The 18,382-nt window shown below is 43.3% G+C and overlaps 1 protein-coding gene across 2 annotated transcripts in view; it reads left to right on the top strand.

Annotated features, from left to right (window-relative positions):
• The window catches only part of OXSR1 (oxidative stress responsive kinase 1), a 91,922-nt gene extending 74,944 nt beyond the window's left edge, over window positions 1-16,978 (top strand). For both annotated transcript variants that reach the window (XM_057705509.1, XM_057705510.1), the window contains 7 exons: window positions 693-728; window positions 6,191-6,337; window positions 9,027-9,091; window positions 11,179-11,231; window positions 12,872-12,940; window positions 13,778-13,842; window positions 14,255-16,978. In XM_057705509.1, coding sequence (XP_057561492.1) covers window positions 693-728; window positions 6,191-6,337; window positions 9,027-9,091; window positions 11,179-11,231; window positions 12,872-12,940; window positions 13,778-13,842; window positions 14,255-14,329 — 510 coding nt within the window. In that variant the 3' untranslated portion in view covers window positions 14,330-16,978. The remainder of the gene's footprint in view (window positions 1-692; window positions 729-6,190; window positions 6,338-9,026; window positions 9,092-11,178; window positions 11,232-12,871; window positions 12,941-13,777; window positions 13,843-14,254) is intronic.
• Window positions 16,979-18,382: the final 1,404 nt, after the last annotated feature.

Raw genomic sequence — 18,382 nt, 5'->3', positions numbered from 1 at the left:
TCCTTGCTGTGATCCATCGGCTATTGCTTGATTCTCCTTATAAAATGGTAATGAAAAATTTAAAAACCTAAACTGACCGTATAAGAAGTTTGAATTCACACTTGGTAGAATTTACCATAAGTTGACATTTGTTTAGAGATATGTTGTTGTTTTTTGTATTCTCTAGTGCCTGTATCTAGAATTACCACTAACTTATGATTTACTAAATCAGTTTAGCTTTAAATTTTCATATGGCATATTATAATTAGTATTTCAATTTTGGCTCGAGAGTTTTCTTCATTAAAGTCCATAATCAGAATTACACTGCCTTAAGAATGTGCTGGATAATTAGCTTGAATGTTTACATTTGGTTTGAGGTATTATGCACGTAATATGTTCATGATTAGTAGGAAGAATGTGACCTCCGTACTAACTGATAACTCAGTCCCATTATGTTTGCTTATAAACCTCAAGTTCTGAACTTTTAAAGTACCGAAGTATGTTGATGTATTACAGGCTACCTGGACAAAATACAATAGTATCATGACAGTTTCCTCTTTGTAGAAAACTCTCACTAGAGTTACCAATGAGTTAATTATGGATCAGAATGAAATGGAATTGATTTGCATTTCAACATTCCGTGCGGTTTGGAACTGACTATAAGTAACCTGAGTTTTCAGTTAACAAGCCTTCGTTTTTTGTATTTCTTTTAGTCTCCCAGAGTGAAAGAATCGTTAACAAATTCTGAGGTGAGTAGTTGTAATTATTGAATCATTAAAGTGTATGTGCTTTTGTTTTGGTTTGGTTTTAATGTTAATCACATTTTTTTGTATGTGCCTAAATGGGAATGAGAATTTACACCAGTCGACTATGATTAGAGATACCGATTCTGAGTTTGAATGGACCTTTCCAGTAAATGGTGCCATTGCACTCATTTTAAAAGTGGGCTTAAGAACCCAGAATGTTCTTTTTCGCTTGCTCACTTTATGAACTACTTTTTTTATCTTGGGCTGCTTAAAGTGGAAAGTAGTCTTTTTGCATTAATCTGTCCAGGAATTTGTCATATGCTGCCTTTGCTTTTTGGACTTTTTTCCTCAGCATCTTGTCAAATATAGTCTGATGTCTATAGTTACTGCCTCAGTGTGATAGGGAATCCTACTAAACATACTCCTGTTAGGCTGGCCTGCCTTATGCTCATTACCTGAAGAAAATAATCATTTCATGGGTACTCAATATTTGGTTTAGTGGCACAGATGTCTTGCTCTTAAACCAGTTTGTTCTTGTCACATGCTTGAAAGTATTTTTTCCACTTCATTTGTATATATAGTATACAGTTGTGCACAGGATTGTGTTTAAGACTGAAAATAAGTACTGTACCTCAGCTTATTACAGGCTATAGTATCTAACGACTTGAATTAAAACTGCTGTTCACTAAGATTTCTGGCTCTTCTTCCTGGTACATGGTAGAATTGCATTTTTCTGCCCCTTGAAGTTACGCATGACCATGGCAATTACTTTGGCCAAAAAAATGTGAGCAGAAGGAAGAGCCAGTTTTTGATTCCTTGGGTTCCCTTGCCCCTGACATCATGAGCTGCATCCCTGATGCAAAATTAGGTACCAAATTTAGCCTCTGCTGCCCAGAGATGGACTTGAAGTGTGTGCAAGAAATAACTTTATCACCTCACACCTGTCAGAACGGCAATTATCAAAAAGACAACAACTAACAAGTGTTGGCAAGGATGTAGAGAGAAGAGAAGCCTCATGCACTGGTGGTGGGGACGTAAACTGGTGCAGCCACAATGGAAAACAGTATGGTAGTTTCTCAAAAAATTAAAAATAGAGTTATATATCCAGCAATTCCACTTCTGGATATTTTCCCAAAAACACTAATTCAGAGAGATATATGCAGCCCTGTGTTCATTGCAGCATTATTTACAATAGCTAAGATATGGAAGCAACCTAAGTATCCATCAATAGATGAATGAATAAAGAGGATGTGGTATATATATACACATATACATACACACACATGTGCGCGTGCGTTCCCTGGTAGTGCAGTGGCTGGGACTCTGTGCTGCCAATGCAGCGTGCCCAGGTTTGGTCCCTAGTCAGGGAACTGGATCCCACATGCTGCAATTAAGAGTTTGCGTGCTGCAAGTAAAGATCCCGCATGCCAAAACTGAGGATCGTGCATGCCGCAACTAAGACCCTGTGCAGCCAAATAAATAAATAAATAAATATTTTTTTTTAAAAAGAAAGAAATATTAATCAGTCAATTAAGAATGCAATCTTGCCATTTGCTATAACATGAGTGGACCTTGAGGGTATTATGCTAAGTGAAATAAGTCAGAAAGACAACTACCATGTGATGTCATTTATATGTGGAATCTAAAAAACAACAAATGAACAAATATAACAAAACAGAAACAGACTCATAGATACAGAGAATAAACTGGTGGTTACCAAGGGGGAGGGAGGGGGTGTGGGGAGAATTGTGAAATAGGTGGGGGAGATTAAGAGATACAAACTTCCAGTTATAAAATAAATGTCATGGGGATATAATATACAGCATAGGGAATACAGTCAGTAATATTGTAATAACTTTGTATGGTTACAAGTGGTAACTAGATTTATTGTACTGATCGCTCTCTTTTTTTTTTTTTTTTTTTTTTTGGCTGTGTTGGGCCTTCGTTGCTGTGCATGGGCTTTCTCTAGTTGTGTGGCAAGCAGCAGCTACTCTTGTTGTGGAGTACGGGCTCTAGGCAGGAGGGCTTCAGTAGTTGTGGTGCATGAGCTCAGTAGTTGTGGTGCACAGGCTTAATTGCTCTGTGGCATGTGGGATCTTCCCAGACCGGGGATTGAACCCATGTCCCCTACATTGGCAGGCAGATTCTTAACCACTGAGTCACCAGGGAAGTCCCTGTAGTGATCATTTTTTACTGTATGAAAATATCAATCATGGACTTCCCTCGTGGCTCAGTGGTTAGAAATTCACCTGCTTATGGAGGGGACATGCGTTTGAGCCCTTGTCCAGGAAGATCACACATGCCACTGAGCAACTGAGCCCAAGCACCACAACCACTGAGCCCAAGCACCACAGCTACTGAAGCCTGTGTGCCCAGAGCCTGTGCTCTGCAACAAGAGAAGCCACCACAATGAGAAGCCCGTGCACCTCAATGAAGAGTAGCCCCCGCTGGCTGCAACTAGAGAAAGCCCAAATGCAGCAACGGAGGCCCAATGTAGACAGACAGACAGACAGACAGACCAGTCATTACGTTGTACACCTGAAAATATGTCAATGAATTATACTTCAATTTTTTAAAAAAGGAAAAAATTCAAAAAACAAGCAAAATTTATTTTGAACAATAATAACTTTTGTTCTTGTAATCTACTGAGAATTTGAGATTATTTGTTACGCTCTAACTTAACCTATCTTGACTAATTCCTAGTTTCTCAAAAATTGAATGGGAGGGTATTTTACACATTAACCAGTTATTCTTTTTAGTCTTCTCCTTGCTCCTTTGCCTAAACAGCCTCGCCACGTGAACTTGTACATGCTCATAGTCATAGTCTCATGCTCATAACTTTCTTGTTGTTTTTTAAATTATGATAATATACACATAACATGAAATTAACCTTCTTAACCATTTTTAGTGTGAGGTTCACTGACATTAAGTACATTCACACTGTTGTGCAACCATCACCACCATCCATCTCCAGAATTCTTTTCATCTTGCAAAACCAGCTCTGTACCTATTAAACAGTAGCTTCTATTCTCTCCTCCCTACCAGCTCCTAGCACCGTCCATTCTATGTTCTGTCTCTGAATTTCACTACTCTAGGTACCTCATGTAAGTGGACTCACATACTATTTGTCGTTTTCCGACTTGTGTATTTCACTTACAATAATGCCCTCAAGGTTCACCTATGTAACATTTATCAGAATTTCCTCTTTCCTTTCTTTTTAAAGCTGAATAATATTTCAGTGTGTGTGTGTGTGTACCACATTTGTTTAACCATTTATCTGTCAGTGGACATTTGGGACTCTTCTACTTTTTGGCTATTGTGAACAATGCTGCTGTGAACATGGCCGCACAAATATCTGTTTCGAGTCCCTGCTTTCCAATTATTTTGAGTCTATACCCAGAAAGAATTATATAATTGCTGGATTATATAATAAATATATTTTTAATTTTTTGAGAAACCACCATACTGTTTTCTGTAAGAGCTATACCGTTTTACATTCCTACCTGCAATACACAAAGTTCCAATCTCTTCACATCCTCTCATTACTTTGTTTTGTATAACCTTTCTGTCTTGATTATAGGTAAATGTATATATGTGCATGCAATTTGGAAGTTAAATGTCTTTTTGAAATAGTGCTAATAATTATAAGCATTTTCAAAACTAATCTTAAAGTTCTGTTTTTTTTTAAATTAATTAATTAATTTTATTTATTTATTGGCTGCATTGGGTCTTCGTTGCTGCACACGGGCTTTCTCTAGTTGCTGCAAGCAGGGGCTACTCTTCATTGTGGTGCGCAGGCTCCTCATTGTAGTGGCTTCTCTTGTTGTGGAGCATGGGACCTAGGCACGTGGGCTTCAGTAGTGTGGCACATGGGCCCAGTAGCTGTGGCTCACGGGTTCCAGAGCACAGGCTCAATAGTTGTGGCGCACAGGTTTAGTTGCTCCGTGGCATGTGGAATCTTCCCAGGGCAGGGCTCGAACCCATGTCCCCTGCATTGGCAGGCGGATTGTTTACCACTGCGCCACCTGGGAAGTCCAAAGTTCTGTTTTTCTATCAAAAACTGGAACCAGTGAGTAACTTTTGGTTTCCTCTATGTGAAGCTAAGTGAACACAAAATTTTACTTCCTTGTCCCCTTGATTTTGCTTATATGATAACAGCTATTAGACCTCTCATTGCCCTTTTAATTTTTTTTTCTCTTTTACCTCTAAATTTTGGCCATTACATTGATATTGTTTTCCCCACTAACTTATAATTCTGAATATGTTTAACTTGATTTTGTACTCAACATCAGTCTTTTTCCCTCAAGTTACATAACTAAAATTTGTGAAATTTTCAAACGTGCAAAATAACGTTTAATGTCTGTGTTAGTTCTAAAGCTTCACATCCATTTTGAAAAGCATTTCAGATTTGTTAAGGAACCATTACTTGACTTTCTTTCTCTATAAGCAACAGAAGGTGGTCCCCAACATAAAAAAATGTCACTTCTGTGATTTCATACTATATAGTAAACCTTTATTTTGTAGGTGCTATTTTGATGGGCAAAGGGGATAAAATAGATGTATTTAAAAATAAATATGATACAAAAAACTGAAGAAGGGAAAAAAAAGTGGACTGCTGATATTTACTACAACGTGACTGACTCAAAAAACTCCAAAGTTAAGAAGCCAGACACAAAAAGAGTACATATTGTAAGATTTGGTTTATGTGAAATGTCCACAGAAGGCAAATTGATAGAGGCAGAAAGTAGATCAGTGGTTGCCTAGGACTGGACATGGGAGAAGTTTTTGAGTTGATGGAAGTGTTCTAAAACTGGATTGTAGAGTTTACTAAAGTATAAATTTTCTAAAAATCACTGAGTTGTATACTTATAATTGATGAATTTTGTGGTACATAAATTACACCTCAGAAAGTTCTTCAAAACAAAAAAGCATAGAGGGGCTTCCTAGGTGGTGCAGTAGTTAAGAATCCGCCTGCCAATGCAGGGGACACGGGTTTGATCCCTGCTCCAGGAAGATCCCACATGCTGCAGAGCAACTAAGCCCGTGTGCCACAACTACTGACCCTGTGCTCTAGAGCCCCTGAGCCACAACTACTGAGCCCACGTGCCGCAACTACTGACGCCCACATGCCTAGAGCCCGTGCTCTGCAACAAGAGAAGCCACCACAATGAGGAGCCCACGCACCACAATGAAAAGTAGACCCAGCTCACCACAACTAGAGAAAGCCCGTGTGCAGCAACGAAGACCCAGCACAACCAGTAGATAAATAAATAAATTTATTTTAAAAAAAACATAGAAATATTTGACTTCCATTTGAAATAATTGTATTGGGGATGTAGAGATGGGCTGGTTCACTACACAAGAACTACTTTAAAAATGTCTCACCTGCTGCACTGCTTGCCTGTCAGCAGGCCCGCCTCCCTTTCCTCTCACCTTCAGCAGCACTGCATGTGTTTTTGTTACAGCTGTTTTCAACAACTGATCCTGTGGGTACTTTACTCCAAGTTCCAGAACAGATTTCTGCTCATCTACCTCAGCCAGCTGGGCAGACGCCTGCACAGCCGACTCAAGTCTCCCTGCCACCCCCCACGGAGCCAGCGAGAGCAGCTCAGGTACAGCAGGGACGTGCTTCCTTTCGTGGTCAGCCTTCTGGGTGGAGGAAGAAGGCAGAGGCTGAAAGTGGGCTGCCGCCTCGTGCCATAAGGGTGATGGCTGGGTAGATTTTTAAACAAGTTAGAAATTCTGTTTTCACGGTTTTAAATGTATGCAGATAAGAGAGTTTGACAAGGATCACACAGGTTTTATTAAGCAACAACATAAGTTTTTAATTATTTTATTTTTATTTATTGGCTGCATTGGGTCTTCATTGCTGTGTGCGGGCTTTCTCTAGTTGTGGTGAGCGGGGGCTACTCTTTATTGCAGTGCGCAGACTTCTTACTGTGGTGGCTTCTCTTGTTGTGGAGCACAGGCTCTACGTGCTTGGGCTTCATCATTTGCAGCAAATGGCTCAGTAGTTGTGGCTCATGGGCTCTAGAGCACAGGCTCAGTAGTTGTGGTGCACGGGCTTAGTTGCTCCTCGGCATGCGGGATCTTCCCAGACCAGGGCTTGAACCCGTGTCGCCTGCATTGGCAGGCGGATTCTGAACCCCTACACCACGAGGGAAGCCCAAGCAACAAAATAAGTTAATGATGGAAATATTCCAAACAGCAAAAGTTGGGGAGGGGGGTAATTTCTTGTCAGCTTTTTTTTCCCTCACACGGAGGTGAGGGGTTCTGCCCACCCGCTGCAGCAGTTGCCCTGGCGGCTCCTGGGCTGAGGAGGGGCAGTACTGGGGGGGGTCCGGTGCCCCATGGCTCTAGCTCCCGCTCCTTCTGGGATTGCTGGGGAGCCTGTGCTGCCTCAGCTTGTCTGAAAAGTGTGACAGCCCCCTTTGCATGACCCGGCCCATCACGATGGCTCCCGCACCCGCCTGCAACCCCAGCGAAGGGGAAACACGCAGTGCTGGCCCAGCCATCAGACACTCAGTGAGGACACCACGACTGGGCCCCACACAGGAGGGGCAGCTGCGCCTCCCTCACTGTCTCGACCCCCCAAGAGAGCTGCTCACAGGGTGTGGCACTTCTTGGCCTCGGGCACCTGAGGGATTACCTGGAGCACTCTGGGGGCGCCACGGAGGGCCGGGTGAGAGGCACGCACACACCGATGCAGGGAGGACCTCTCTTGAGAGTGTCTGCTGTGTGGACAGAAGCAGAGCAGCCCTGTCTTGTCAGCTTTTTATTAGATCCTTATTATGTTTAACTTCAGAATGCACCTGGCACTAGGAGCATTCTTAGCTCTTCCATCATCTTCGTTAATACTTTCTCCCAGCCATGGTTTTCCTGCATTGCTCTAAGATACCTGTTAATTTTGTGAAGATTGATTTTATTCAAATGTGGTAATGTAATCTGAATCCACACAGTCAGGCACACACAAAGTTCATTAAATCAGAGCTCACTGAAAGCAGCAGAGGGAATGAAGGCCCCCCTGGCAGCTGCCCTCACCCCTGCTGTGTAGTCCCTGCTCTTCCCTTGGGAAACGGCAGTACTGTCTGCAAGACGTGACTCTATGCTCCACGATGAGAGGAAGGGTTTCAGAGTCTATTAAATTATTAAATAGTAGAGGTGTTTTTATTTTATTTTATTTTATTTTATTTTATTTTATTTTATTTTATTTTTTCCTAAAATTCAGCTGGTGAGAAATAGAAACGGAAGTTCAGATGTTTTCATCTGCATCCAGTGGTGCTCTGCCTTCAGAGACCGCTGCTCTGAGCGCTTCCAGTTAGTCACATTCTAACTTCATTTAACCTTTTCTTCTCCCAGGCTTTCCATTTCTGCCCATCATATGGGAAAAGATACAGTTGTCTTATGAAAACTGATGGGAAGATTAGATTTGTTTTATAAATGGCTTAACTAGAATGTATATTCTCCAGTAAGCAAGGGACAAGTGTATGGTTTTCAGAGAGGATCATGTTAGTCATTAAAAGATCTGGAACCTCCAGATTGGGTGGTTTCTTGAGGAGCAGCCAGCTTGGACCTTACTGGCAGATGTGTTGCCACGGGCAGATATTTTAAAGGGAAAAACCCAGCTTCATGTTCTTCATCCTTATGGAGGGGAACAGAGGTCTGAAAAATATGAAATTGAAATGTGGCTGTGGGGTTTCCCTGGTAGCACAGTAGCTAAGAATCTGCCTGCCAGTGCAGGGGACACGGGTTCCATCCCTGGTCCGGGAAGATCCCACATGCTGCGGAACTAAGCCCTTGCGCCACCACTACTGAGCCTGTGCTGTAGAGCCCTCGAGCCACAACTGTTGAGCCCATGTGCCACAACTGCTGAAGCCCATGCCTAGAGCCCATGCTCTGCAACAAGAGAAGCCACTGCAATGAGAAGCCCACGCACTGCAATGAAGAGCAGCCCCTGCTCTCCACAACTACAGAAATCCCGTGCGCAGCAACGAAAACCCAACACAGCCATAAATAAAGAAATAAAGAAGTAAATAAATAAAATTTGAAAAAAAAGAAATGTGGCTGTGTATGGAATTTCGTGGGGGTTTGAGGATTATCTTTCTAATTACGTTTGACTCAGGCTGCCATTCAGCTCTTGTTGCTGCCTTGGGGTGCGGGGAGTGTCCTGGGGACTAGGAAGGCCAGTCCTGGTGATGAATAAAGTTGCTGCCAAGTGGACGGTTCCGCTGCAGATGAGCATTAGTCACCTCCACGCCTAGTAGTCCAGGCAGTGACTCTATGCCTCTCAATGCTTTTCAGGCTCTGTCTTCAGGAGCAGGTTCACAAGAAACCAAGATCCCAATCAGTCTAGTACTAAGATTACGGTGAGTAGACATTTCATTGTTGTTGTTTTCTGAATACTCTGAATGTGCTGATTTCTTTTTGAAAGTTACTCCTCCTCCTAGTACTGCATGCCTGAGAGTAACTGGGCAGGATTGTGCGTGTTTGCTAGCGTGTGTATTTCCCTCAGAAGTAATAGCAGTAGTGCGAGGGTCTGAATTGCCATTAACTCATTCCTTCTCCCACGTGTGAATTCCTGGTCATCTTCTCAGCATGACCGTAATCAGGGTAGAGGCAGCAAGACCCGTTTGGGGAATGTTTTGATTTTACCACTAGGAGCAAGGCACTTATGCCATAAATGTGAAGAAAGCGGATTCTTTTCTCTACAGGTGCCTACCCTGTGTACCTGGCCTCAGATAGTTCTGAATTAATACATTGTCTTGGTAATCTCATCCTATTTTAATTGTGTGCAAAGAATACAATATGTCTCTCTTAAAAATTTTGTTTTGAAATCTTATAGCACTTAATAGAGAGTATAAAAATTCTATTTGACATGTATTTCAGGAGGGGAGAGGGTACTTGTAAGTGATGTAGTTAGCTTTTTGAAGGATGGGTTTTAGTGGGCTGTATTCCAGGCTTGTTTATGGAAGAGGAGGCTAGATTCTTGCTCTCACTGATGAACACTTTAAAGTTAAATGACTAGGGTTCACTTTAGCATATTGTTATCTTTGAAGCTGTTTGTGCTTAGCATGACAGTCACATCACTAAAGTGATACTGAACACTTGACCTTAATTTTATTCAGCTTTCAGAAAGAATAGACTGAACAGTTGTACAGCACTATTAGCTATTGTGCTAAGATACTGAGAAAAGAGAAAATGAAATGCAATAATCAGCTCTGTGTTGGAAGTTGATATGTATTATGTACTTAGCATAGCTAAAAACAAGTTTCAGTAGCAGACATGCAGAAGTGTAAGTCCATGTAGACAAAAGGAGAGAGGCAACATGAGGGTAAAAATCACCGTGGGGCAGGTTGTGTTGGATTTGGGTAGCTGCATTTTAAGCACAATTTCTGTAACATCAAGCATGTGTCAGACAGACCTAAGCCCTCTGCATTGTTTAGATAAAGTGGATTGGGGTCCTAAGTGATCAGGCATGTCTGCCTTTGTAGACATAATATTCTAATTTCTCCATCTTTAACCAGAACCTCCAGGGAGCTTGATTAATCTCAGCACTTGGGGTGGTGAGCGGTCTCTGTAACTATCCCTCACCAGTCACATTTTAATCTCTGGAGCCTTATGTTAACTCTGCTGCCAGTATGGGCCCCATTTCTTTCTCCATCTTCTCTGCCTGCCCAAATCCATCCCACCCATGAAGTCCCATCTGAAACACTACTTCTGAAGCTTTCCTCATTACCCCGGTCTGTGTGTTCTTTATCCTTCTCTGAACCCCTGTGGAATTGGGGGAGCATCATGTATTTCATCCTTTGCATCTACTCAGACTGATCCCCAGTGGTGGGCAAGGTATTCTCCTAGGCATAGGATGTGGGGGCTAGGAGTGGGGATAAAGAAGAAAAGGGCATCCTGTATCATTTTACTCACACCTCCCTGTGCTCAGACAGATATTCCTCTTGGTTTAATGTGATCGTTTTAGTGGAAATAGGATGGGGGTGGGCATATATTGGCCAGTGAAGGACATAAATTAAAAGGGTTGTAGGACAATTAGACGATCACTCTGAGTTGTTTGCTCTGAGCCCTCAATGTGAGCTCATTAGGACAAATGATATGGTCTGCGGCAGCAGTCCCCAACCTTCTTGGCACCATGGATTGGTTTAGTGGAGGACAATTTTTCCACGGACAGGGGATGGGAGGGAGGTGGTTCAGGCAGTGATGCGGGTGATGGGGAGGATGAGAAGCGGCAGATGAAGCTTCACTAGCTGGCCCTCTGCTCACCTGCTGCTGTGCAGCCTGGTCGCTGGTCGGGACCCTTACTGGGCCTTGGCCGGGGGTTGGGGACCCCTGGTCTATGGGACAGAAAGATCTTTCTCATGGCACAGCTTTCCTGATCTATGTAGGCAGACTCTGGATGCATACATTCCGAAATTTATTTTATACATTTTGTTTTCTTTCATAGGAATTCAAAAAAAGAACTAAATGATATTCGATTTGAATTTACTCCTGGGAGAGGTGAGGCATCAAAACACTGAAAACAAAGTAACTGCTCATTTGTCATTTTAAGCAAATATGTGTGACGTTTCTGTCCTTTAGATATATTTTCCTCTTAAAGGGTGATAAAAATGTTCCTGGCCTAAAGGTTTTGGGGGCATATGAATAAAATTAAAATGCATTTTATTTACTACTACCTCATTTAGAAAATCTAGTATGATACGAACAATGCTGGATATAGCTCTAATTTACTGCTTCCTATATGGCAGACGTGCTAAGCAGTATCTCATTAAACTCTCAGAGCCGCCCCCTAAGGAAAGATTATTGTCCCCATTGCACAGATGATGAAATCAAGGCTTAGAGAGAGTAAAGTAACTGGTTGCAGTTCCAACAGCTGAGAAGAGGTGTGGCTAGAATTCAAACTCACATCTGTCCGCGCACAGAGCTCCTGCTCTTATCACTGAACGTGGTTGTGCTCCATTACAGTGAAGAAGCAGTAAGGCTTCCAGTCCCCTCCCTCCCAGCTAAAGCCCAGCCCTGTCATGCATAGTTTCTGGCCATGACCTTCTCCCGGGGACAAGGCTTATTTTCTTTCTTGCCTTAGTTACTCAGGATTCATATTTGGGAAGCGGCCCACAGCCAGCAGGTGTCTGTCCTGTGTGCCGCGCTTAGCCTTCCTGCTGTCTCAGTATCATGAGCAGTTCACTCAAATGCAGAGAGCAAACATACATGTACTGAGATGTGTCTGTTTTCCTTTTGAGAGCTCGGCAGAGTCACATTTTAAGGTACTCATTCATATCGCTGGTCATCGGCAGGTGTATGTGCACAGCCCCTCCACAGAGGCCCTTGAGGGGCTCAGTGTTCAGGCCTCAGGAGGGAGTCAGTTGGAGATGAGGTTAATTAATGGTACTCTGTCCTCATCTTTTTAGTTTCTAGTTATATACCCATTGCTCAGATAGTACAACCTGGAACAACAAGGTATGAAGGAAAAGCCACCAGAATAAAAAAGGAAATGATTTTAGGAAAAAACAAAAAACAAAACCTGGGAGTATGATCCCCAAAGAGAAGAGATTACGATTTGTTTTCTCAAGATTTAAGTGGGGGAATTCCGTGGCGATCCAGTGGTTAGGACTCCCCGCTTTCATTGCCAAGAGTGTGCGTTCAAATCCTGATCGGGGAACTAAGATCCCATAAACCGCAAGGTGTTGGGGGGGTGGAGGTTTAATTGGGACTAAATTATTCTGTTTTATTAGCCCTGGAGATGTTACACACTCATCGTCACGTCTCAGAGCTCATAGGGCTGGGGTCCAGGGTTGCCCTCAGACTAGTAGTTTCTTCCACATTATCACTATCAGGTGCTCTTCCAACAAAGGCAAGAACCCATCTGAAGTAGCCATCGTTTAGAATGTTACCTTTACGTTGAGCTGATATTTGCCATCTGGTTGCTACAGATTCCGCCCTCTGGCTAGACCTGTGATAGTCCCTCACTTGAGACAATCCTGGTGGTAGGAAAAACCTCTGCGTGGAGGAAGTCCCACCCTGCCATCTTGGTTCTGTGGATTCAGCAGCTTACTTTGGTCTGGCCGTGCCAGCACCCACTCTGAGAGTTAAGCAGGGACACGTGTGCACAGGAAACAGCACCTTCTTCTTTGTCCTTGCAGATACAGCAGAGGGTGTCTCTCAGGAACTTATTTCTGCTGGCCTCGTCGATGGAAGGGATTTAGTAATAGGTAACTACTTTGTGCTCTGCCTTCGTGCCCCCGTCTCTGCCTGTATACTTGGGATCCAGAAAATCAGGCTTTGATTCCACTGAGTAGGTCCAATGGTTCTTGGCTTTGCTGAAATACCAGGCATTGGGGACAGTTCCTTACAAAAAAGAAAATCTCACTTCTGAGTTTGCTTTGTGACCCCTGATGATAGAGTGAACACTTACCCAGGTCTCTGGGAGATTGTAGAAATGACAACAGAAGTCACAAGTTAGAGTAAGCTTGGCCATACCTAATCCGTTTTGGAGGATGAACTCTATCCTTGTGGAGCTAAGAGGTAACCAAAAATCATTACAGATTTAGTCCTAAAAAAAAGCAGGAAGTAAGAAAAGGCAGTCAGGCCACAGGTACATTTTACTGAACGAAGAGACCATTGTCTAGGACAAGTCAGAGTTTTAAAGGGCCAGATAGTAAATGGTTTAGGCTTTGTGAATCATGTACAGTCTCTGTCATTTTTACACCCTTCTTAGTTCACAGGCAGCACAGAAACAGGCTGAAGGCCATAGTTGGCTGGTTCCCAGTCTAGGGCTTTCTGGCCCATGCATAGGCAAATCATACCTCTTTCACTCCAGTGTCTTTCCTAAGTTAATACAGCATCTTAAAGAAAGTTTATTTGACAATGATAAGATTTATTTGTGCTACTTGGAGTTGCATTTTAAAAACACCTTTTGTTTAGGGAGTGATTTATTTTTCTGCTTCCATTTTGATTATACATAGAAGATTCTGAACTGCCATTTACATTGTTAAAATGTGCTTGAAATGTGCATTTACTTAGCTTCTCATTACTTTCTATGATTACAGTGGCAGCTAACTTGCAGAAGATTGTGGAAGAACCCCAGTCGAATCGATCTGTCACTTTCAAACTGGTATTCATCCCTTCCTCCTTGTTAAACCATCTCACTTTTTACACACTAGCAGCCCCTGCAGACCAGCTTCCATACTCCCTGAGTGATGAAAATATTAGAGTCTGGTGGATTGTGTTTGTTTAGCCTCCCCATGCCCTGGGCTGGTGTCTCCCTTCATTGGCCTCCCTTCCCCTCCCTCTCAGGAAGCCTCCTACCCAAGGCCCTTGACTGTTTATTCTCGAAAGAGATTGCTAGTCAATCTGACTTCTACCTTTGTACCCAGACTCCACCGACAGCTTTATCTGCCTCCTGTTTGTATCCCAGGGACCTGCCGCCCGCTGCCCTCTTTCCCACAGTTCCCATGTCAGTTTTAATTGCTGCCTGCAATTTTGTTTGTAAACAGCCACAGCTTCTCATTTTGTTTGGTTCTTAGGCATCTGGTGTCGAAGGCTCGGATATTCCTGATGATGGTAAACTAATAGGATTTGCCCAGCTCAGCATCAGCTAAAACACAGCCCTGGAAGAGGCGGCCTAAGGAGATTCCACACATGCCTATCTCTGTTGCTTCTGTTGGCCTAAACCCACTACTGCCAAAGAACCCAGCAACAAACCTCCCAGCTAGGAGCTTTAGAGGTCTTTCTTTATGTTTTTCCAGCCATCATTCCCCCCTTTTCCCACAGGGAAAGAGAAGTTGGATCACCAGTGGCCAGCATCCCTTAAAGAGTTCCGTTAGTAAACTTACTGCACGTGTCCCCTGTCTTCCTCCATCTGAGAAGTGGCCCGGGTGCCTCAAGGCCCAGGAGGGAGGTCTCTCAGCTCATCTTGCCTTACTCCAGTCATGGCGCTGGGTGGAAAGTAGCAGCTATATTGGGCTTCCTCATCCTGCTTGTTCTCCCACACCTGACAGGATGTGGGCGTCTTGGGATATCTCTTTACCACTGAAGTAGCAATTAAAAGTTGATTGTTTAGCTGGAGCCCAGAGAATTTAATTTAGTAATTTTTTTTTTAATCTGATATGAATTCTAGCAGCCTTTGTTAGGAAAAAGCACAGCCTCAGATGGAGGCACCTAAACTGTGTTCTTATTTTGTGCGTGATGTTTCTAAGCGTTTTGCTGAAGCTGCTCTCAGGCACCCCTCTTCATTACTCCCTCCAGAAAGGGTTGCTAGCCTTAACTTCAGCTGGTGCAAAACATCTGACTGTAATTGAACTTCAGCCATCGAATCCTTCAAAGTGGAACTTTGGACTGTTTTTAGAGAAAAGATCAAGTAATGGCTTGTAAAAGAGAATTTCCCCAGCAGTGGTTTTTGAACAGGAAAAATCGTAGCTCATATCATTGTGGAAGTATTTATTTTCAAATCTTAAAACAATGGAAGAAAAACTGCTCCTTGATCCTCCCATGAAAATCAGTTTACCTGGCCTCCAAGTCATGAGGAAATGCAAGGCTGAGATGCCTACAGCAATAAAGGAGACTCACACTGGCCAGAGAGGCCTGCCTTCTGCCCCCTCTCCTGCACGGACCCTTTGGAGGGGGTCCACATTTCTGTGTGCTGAACCTGACCCAAGATGGAAAGTGAAACCACATGTGCCGTGACTCTTAGGATTTATGAGTAGACAGTGTTCGTTTGCTTTTCTACAGAAATAGTATAAATTATTCTTTAGGTTTAAAGAGGAGCACTCATAATGTAGTGTGTGAGCTACCAGTGGGTGGTTGTTTTTTTCCTGCTGTTTCACAGTCAGCCTTTGTCTAACTGCAGATAGCCCTAACAAGTTTTGTAAATGAAAGGGGTCCTCAGTCTGGCCTCAAAATGACACACAAAGATGGGCTTTGGCCCCATGGAAAGGGAAGAATTGCCTCTTAGAGAAGCACTCGAGCCCTTTCCTGTATTGTTGGCCTGTGAATAACAAGATTGCTTTACCTAGTTTTCTCTTGGAGCACCTCTGAAAGCTTTCTCCACAACTGACTTGTTACAGTTCTTGTTTCATTCTGAGCTTGTAGTTTTAGTCATGGGCTTTCTTCACCTGCCCTGGATACAAAGGCATGTTGGGAAAGGGATGGGTGTTGAAGAGGAAGGGAGGGGATGATTTGGGATGGGGGTTGGGAGGAAGGTAGATCAGAGGATCAGACACCAAAGTCCAGGGTCCTGGCAGGATTGGTAAAAGGAGGGAGCCTGCTGAGCCTGGAGACAGAAGAGAAGATTGATTAGCTTATGGACAAATATTTAACTTTTCTTTTTCCTTTTTCTTTTCTTTCTTTCTTTTTTTAGAAGAGGGTTGGGGGAACAAGAACAGGAAGGTAGGAATAAGTTATGAGAAAAGATGTAGTGTCCCCTCTGGCACATGAGTAGTGGCTTACCTTAGAGTCTGTGTTTTGGTTTCAAATGAGCCCATCATAGTCTACTTATTTCTGAATCCAAAGGGTGGTGGCATCACTCTATTTTAGCTTTTATGTGGAGGTGGTCGAGAGCCCAGGCTGAAAGGAAGCAGCAGCCCATCTCCCTGTTCAGTTTTTCCAGCTGACCATTACCTTTGAACTGCAGTGGGACAGGCATGACAACAGAAGTGAGCTGGGGCTTTCTCTCTTTTCCATTCATCTTTTGCCCTGCTGGGAATTAGGGGTGAGACACCAAGCCCCAGGACAGTGTTATTTCTTCTTCTGCATGATGTGTGGTGGACTCCCTTTGCTGGCTTGTGCAGTGATGCTGAAAAAAACGAGTGAACAGAAACTTTGCAGTTGAGACAGCGTGTGACCTAGTGAGCAGTCTCGCTCCTTCCCAGGAGTGGTGGTTCAGGATACGCCTCTCTCCCTGGAGCCCCAGGATCCCCGGGTCCCTGGGGGAGGGACTCACTTAGCACAAGGTAACATGTGCCAATGCTATTTGTGAAATGTATGGTCTTTCTAAATGACTAATGGGTTTGTTTGGGTTTTTTGCTTAAGTTGTGAACCAAATCCTAGAGCCAGATGATACTCTAGTAATCTGGAGGACAGAATAATGGTGTATCAATAAATGGAGGTTCCTCCTTATGATGTACGCTAGATTATGGAAGATGTAAAATATTTGACTCCCCCCTCCCTTTTATTTTTATTTTTATTTTTTTTTTGACTTTGTACTTTGCTGCATGTTTCGTTCATTTTTAATCAATAAAGAATAAATTGTCTGTGGTGGTGTAAGGATGCTTCATTTTGCTGACTGTCGGTGGGAGCAGTGGGAAGTGGGTCAGGAGGTCACTACCAACTTTAACATTTCATATGAATAGAGAAAAGCCAAGGTGCACTTTTCTCTAAAAAAGTGTATGCCTGCAAATTAGAACAGCTTAAAATCAAGTGGGGAAACTGAAATCCCATGAGAGAGAGATCGGCCCAAGGAAATTTGACAGAGTGGGATAAGGAACTCCTTGCATTAATCTTTTCTGTTTAATTCTGCTCATGCTGTTGGGCAGGGGAAAGATGTCAGATTCAAGCCCTTGGGATTCCCTTGTGGAAAGTTCAGAGCAGGGCTGAACTTGTTCCCATTAGGCTTTGATATTGAAATGGTGACGTTTCATGTAAGATTCTAGGCCCTTCTGTATTCCCCTACTTCCTGGATAAGTAACCTCTGGTCATAACTCCTTCCCGACAGAAGGTGGTCTTTGAGCCATGATAGGACTGCTTTGGGGTGGGTCCTGGTAATTCAGGGCTCAGGTCCTGGGACCTCAGCATTGATGGTATCATAGCTGATTGAATTTGCTTTCAAGATAAACAGATTGTAAAAGTGGACTCTGACTATTGCGGGGACAGAGGAGGTGCTGGCTACTCAAAAGTGACCATGTGTACATGGGAGAGAGCAGGGGCGCGCGTAAACAGAGCCTCTCCGCTTGCCCATCATCTCTAGCAGGATCCAGTCTTGTCCAACAGCCAGATTCCTCACCTCTACCTGTTCACAGTAGCAATGCTCAGGGCCACAGTTGATGGATTCCTCCTGCGCGTCAACTCATCTATCCCACAGTTTTGGGTTTTGTTTTTTTTTAAAGTAGACTGTTTTTTTAAAAGCAGTTTTAGTTTCACAGCAAAATTGAGCAGGAAGTACACAGCATCCCCATATACCCCTGACTCCACACATGCACGGGCTCTCCCGCTGTCAGCATCCTGCACCGCAGTGGTGCACGTGTTACAGCTGAGAAACCCACACTGGCACTTCATCATCACCCAAAGGCCACGGTATACACTGGGCCTCACTCTTATATTCTGTGCGTTTGGACAGGTGCACCATGATATGCACCCATCGTTATGGTCTCATAGAGAATGGTCTCAACTGCCCTAAAATCCTATGTACCCTTGTTCCTCCCTCCCTCCCGCCTAGTCCCTAGAAACCACTGATCCTTTCCACGTCTCCAAAGTTTTGCTTTTTTGCAGAATGTCATATAGTTAGAAACATACAATATGTAGCCATGTCAAAACGGCTTCCTTCATGTAGCAATGTGCATTTAAAGTCTCTCCACGTCTTTGTGGCTTGATGACTCATTTCTTTTTAGCACTAATAGACCATGTCTGGATATACCACAGTTTATTCATCCATTCACGTA

The sequence above is a fragment of the Hippopotamus amphibius genome, chromosome 13, assembly GCF_030028045.1.
Source record: "Hippopotamus amphibius kiboko isolate mHipAmp2 chromosome 13, mHipAmp2.hap2, whole genome shotgun sequence".
Classification (NCBI taxonomy): domain Eukaryota; kingdom Metazoa; phylum Chordata; class Mammalia; order Artiodactyla; family Hippopotamidae; genus Hippopotamus; species Hippopotamus amphibius.
The sequence above is the reverse complement of the archived record's forward strand: the minus strand, read 5'-3'. Positions and strand labels throughout refer to the sequence as shown.